Here is a 4,643-nt window from a genome sequence, read left to right as displayed (position 1 = left end):
TATTCTATTCTATTCTATTCTATTCTAATTGCATAGTAAAATGGCATTACTTAGCATGTAAATACTAGATAATTGCATGGCAATAAGGGGACTGTAAAAGAAAGGGTTACCAAATGAATTAAATTCATTTATTTTATTCTTCATACCTTACATCAGCAAAGAATGTTTATTAAATGAGATTTATTCTTTAACTCTGACTTGAGTTGTAACGTGAGAGCACATGGTGGCAGCAAACTTCAACAAAACAATTCCTGAAAACTGAGTGGCATCATTCATGGGAAAGCATTGTGTGAGTTTTTCTTTATAGTGCTCACAAAAACTTTAATTATTAGAGTGTGGTTATATATTTTATGTTTATAGCATAAATCAAAACACCACTTACAAAAAAGGTATTCTTGCTTTGTGCGATCAAAGGCAAAACCTTGATCTGCAAACTCAGCAATCAAACAGCTCATAAAACTCAAAGCTTTTTCTTCCACACAGCAATTTTGAACAAATTCTGTTAAAATTAGTTTTGGGTTGAATAATTTAAAATGTATGAAAAAAGGTTCTCTGAACTTTTAGAGGAGTTTATGTTAGCAGTTTCCCAGATGTTTGAGATGCAGGTTTGCACTCAGCTAAATCTGCTAAAAACCATGCAAGCTTATCTGCAAACATTATTCAACAAAACTGAATGAAATTCATTTAAAAACATTTCAAATCGTCAGRTTTCTCCAACACAAACTGATCTTTCTATTATACATTATACATSGACACACATTTAGAAATAATGATTCTGTTTTCTTCAGTTAAAATTCTTTCCACAATTTCTAATTAAACCTTTTTTATCATCCACCCACAGACATAATGCCCAGGTGAGCCAGGCCGGTGCAGACCTCAGTGGATTTTTGCTTTGAGGTGATGGAAGAAGAAATGTGCCCACCTGTCACAACAAGTGGRAGGTTAGGAATAAGACGTCAGGAAAAGAAAGCTAGGACTCATCTTGAAAATAAAAAAGGAAGTCTCAGTCAAAGCTTAGCTGTGGGCATCGTTTTGATTTTCCAAGATGTTAACAGTTAAACTAAACCATGAATAATAAATTAACAGAGAACATTTAGGCGAGAATTCAGTCTGTGGAATCATTTATCTGTTTAACTAAATAGATAATCTGTTAATCTATAAATAAACTTACTTTGCTTTGCCTCAACAAAGTCTGAACTTCAGTTCCTTTAACAATGCCGTGGTTTTTCACATAACTCGGAAGAAAAGTGCCGTCATCCACCGTCCCGTGGACGTCCATGTACTTATGGATAACATCCAGATAAGCATCTTTACCCTGCAGTACGCCAGCAGAGAGGAAAACACTCACAGTGCAACTGGGAACTTCAGAAAAACCAAAAAGCTTTACACTTGCTTTACTGCAGCTGTTTCTGATGTTACCCTCCAAAATGATGCACGCTTTCCGTACACCAGAGCCTGGTTTTGCCTCGTGGTGGACCTGAGCTGCTCGTGTTCCTCAGAGCTCAGCTGATGCTGAACCACGAAGCCGAGGAACGTGTTGTCTGGGGTGTGAGCTGTGTGGTGTGAGACAGGAAAAAAGATCAATAAAAACTTTACATTTTCTCTTGCATCTGCTGTTGAAAGTTGCCTTTATAACAATTAAACCAACTTTTTTAATGAATCAGTGCTCAGTTACCCAGCGTAAACCAGTGTAAACCAGTGTAAACCAGTGTGAACCAGAGAAAACCAGAATAAACCACCATAAACCAGAGTAAACCAGTGTAAATCAGAGTAAACCAGTGTAAATCAGAGTCAGAGTAAACCAGTGTAAACCAGAGTAAATCAGCGTAAACCAGAATAAACCAGCGTAAACCAGAGTAAACCAGTGTAAACCAGTACAAACCAGCGTAAATCAGACTAAACCAGAGTAAACCAGAGTAAATCAGCGTAAACCAGAGTAAACCAGTGTAAACCAGTACAAACCAGCGTAAATCAGACTAAACCAGAGTAAACCAGTGTAAATCAGAGTAAACCAGTGTAAATCAGAGTAAACTAGAGTAAACCAGTGTAAACCAGAGTAAACCAGTGTAAACCAGTACAAACCAGCGTAAATCAGACTAAACCAGAGTAAACCAGTGTAAATCAGAATAAACCAGTGTAAATCAGAGTAAACTAGAGTAAACCAGTGTAAACCAGAGTAAACCAGTGTAAACCAGAGTAAACCAGTGTAAATCAGAGTAAACCAGTGTAAATCAGAGTAAACCAGTGTAAATCAGAGTAAACCAGTGTAAATCAGAGTAAACCAGAACAAACCAGAGTAAACCAGTGTGAACCAGAGTAAACCAGTGTAAACCAGAATAACCTAGTGTAAATCAGAGTAAACCAGTGTAAACCAGTATGAACCAGAATAAACCAGAGAAAACCAGTATAAACCAGAGTAAATCAGAATAAACCAGAGTAAACCAGTGTAAACCAGAGTAAACCAGAATAAACCAGATTAAACCAGAATAAACCAGAGTAAACCAGAATAAACCAGAGTAAACCAGAATAAACCAGTGAAAACCAGAGTAAACCAGAATAAACCAGAATAAACCAGTGTAAACCTGAATAAAGCAGTGTAAATCAGTGTAAATAAGCCAGCATAAACCTGTGTAAACCAGTGTAAACCTGAATAAATTAGTGTAAACCAGTGTAAACAAGTGTAAGCCAGAGTAAACCAGTGTAAAACCAGAGGAAACCAGTGTAAAACCAGAGTAAACCAGTGTAAACCTGAATAAATCAGTGTAAACTAGAGTAAACCAGTGTAAAACCAGAGTAACCAGTGTAAAACCAGAGTAAACCAGTGTAAACCTAGAGTAAACCAGAATTAACCAGTGTAAACCAGAATAAACCAGAATTAACCAGTGTAAACCAGAATAAACCAGTGTAAACCAGAATAAACCAGAATAAACCAGAATAAACCTGTGTAAACCTGTGCAAATCTGTGTACACCATGTAAACCAGAGTAAACTAGAGTAAACCAGAATTAACCAGTGTAAACCAGAATAAACCAGAATTAACCAGTGTAAACCAGAATTAACCAGTGTAAAGCAGAATAAACCAGTGTAAACCAGACTAAACCAGAATAAACCAGAATAAACCAGAATAAACCTGTGCAAACCTGTGTAAATCTGTGTAAACCATGTAAACCAGAGTAAACCAGAATAAACCTGTGTAAACCNCAATGTAAACCAGATCAGGTGATAAAACTGAATGGGATAAAAGACATGCAGAGACGTACGGAACATGGTGTAGAACTGCAGGGGGCTCAGATTCAGGCCACCAAATGGACTCCTAAGATTATGATTCTTAGCCCAGAGTTCATGATTGAAGTCTGGTTCAGTGCCGAAGGAGTCCAACACACGGATCACACACCTGAAAAAACACACACACAGAAACATGAACAGTGATAAAAGCAGTCTTTTATTAGAAATAAAGCAGCAATACTTCAATAATTCTGCAAAAATAAACCAAAAGAAAAAAAGTGTCATAAACCAAATTCTAAAAGTGCTTCTATGTAAAAACATCAGTAGAATTATAATCCAGTTATTTAGCCTGTTGTCTGTTCAGACACAAAGACAAGAAAAACTAAGAGTCAAGACTGGTCAGCTAACAGAATTCTTCACTTGCCATGAAAAAATTGTGATCATGTAACGGCGTGTGTGTGTGTGTGTGTGTGTGTGTGTGTGTGTGTGTGTGTGTGTGTGTGTCTGTCTTTAAAATTAACCTTTGATAAATCATAAAAATCCCTCATTTCATTTAGATGTTAGTTGTTGATCAGCTGTAAACACGTTTGTGACAGAAAAGGTTTGAGTAAATTTATCCAAAACTGAAATTCTAAAAAAAATATTCAACCTCAGGAACAAGGATGTAACTTAAAGTCTACCATTGGGGGAGTGGGGGTATGCTCTCTGCCTATTTATCAGGATATTTTGGAGTACATTGTAAAGCTTCAAAATGTGATCTACTTCACTTTCCTGTTTTTTTTTTTTCTTTGCATTTACTCTCTTTTCTGTTCCAGGTCACTCCGACAATTAAGACTTACTTTTTACCCCCATTTTTTAACAACAGTAACAAATATTCAACATTTATRGGATGTGTTATACGACAAAAAWTTTCCAAGAGTATGTATTTACCTGGTGCACAACAATTTGGCCAGGAAAAAAATTACAACACAATTCAGAAAACGCAGCCATGTGAACAACAGACAAAAATCCTGCATGTCATTTTCTGCAGTTATGTCTAAATGTACATATGACGTGGTCAATTTTGTGAAACAGTTACCTAAAAACAACAAAAGCTTTGCAGCTGTGTACTTAACCACTTAATTTTTATTGTGTTGGAGCATAACACGCCAAACCACCCTGTAAATTATGCCCCTGCTCAGGAGGCTTTCGCCATATTGTTGTATTTTATGCTCACATTTACATCAAAAAAGTGCAGTTAAACATTAAACCTGTTTTAGCCTCACTTCTGGAAAAATTCCTAAAATAACCTCCCATCTTTGTGGTGATAAATATTTGCAGCGAGCACATAAAGGACAGGAGTGACTCTGAAGCAGTCCTCCACCMACACTTTGTTCTTTTGATTTAAAAAAATACATAAATAAGAATAAAGTTAGCTCA

General features: G+C 36.3%; 1 protein-coding gene across 1 annotated transcript in view; it reads right to left on the bottom strand.

Moving 5' to 3' along the window:
• Positions 1-4,643, bottom strand: part of LOC106529442 (alpha-1,6-mannosylglycoprotein 6-beta-N-acetylglucosaminyltransferase A) — a gene marked incomplete in the record, with an annotated part of 25,845 nt that overhangs the window by 5,964 nt on the left and 15,238 nt on the right. The window contains 3 exon segments of the mRNA XM_014024868.1: positions 1,172-1,315; positions 1,420-1,553; positions 3,260-3,393. Coding sequence (XP_013880322.1) covers positions 1,172-1,315; positions 1,420-1,553; positions 3,260-3,393 — 412 coding nt within the window.

Source organism: Austrofundulus limnaeus, unplaced genomic scaffold (assembly GCF_001266775.1).
Source record: "Austrofundulus limnaeus strain Quisiro unplaced genomic scaffold, Austrofundulus_limnaeus-1.0 Scaffold443, whole genome shotgun sequence".
In the NCBI taxonomy this organism is placed as follows: domain Eukaryota; kingdom Metazoa; phylum Chordata; class Actinopteri; order Cyprinodontiformes; family Rivulidae; genus Austrofundulus; species Austrofundulus limnaeus.
The sequence above is the reverse complement of the archived record's forward strand: the minus strand, read 5'-3'. Positions and strand labels throughout refer to the sequence as shown.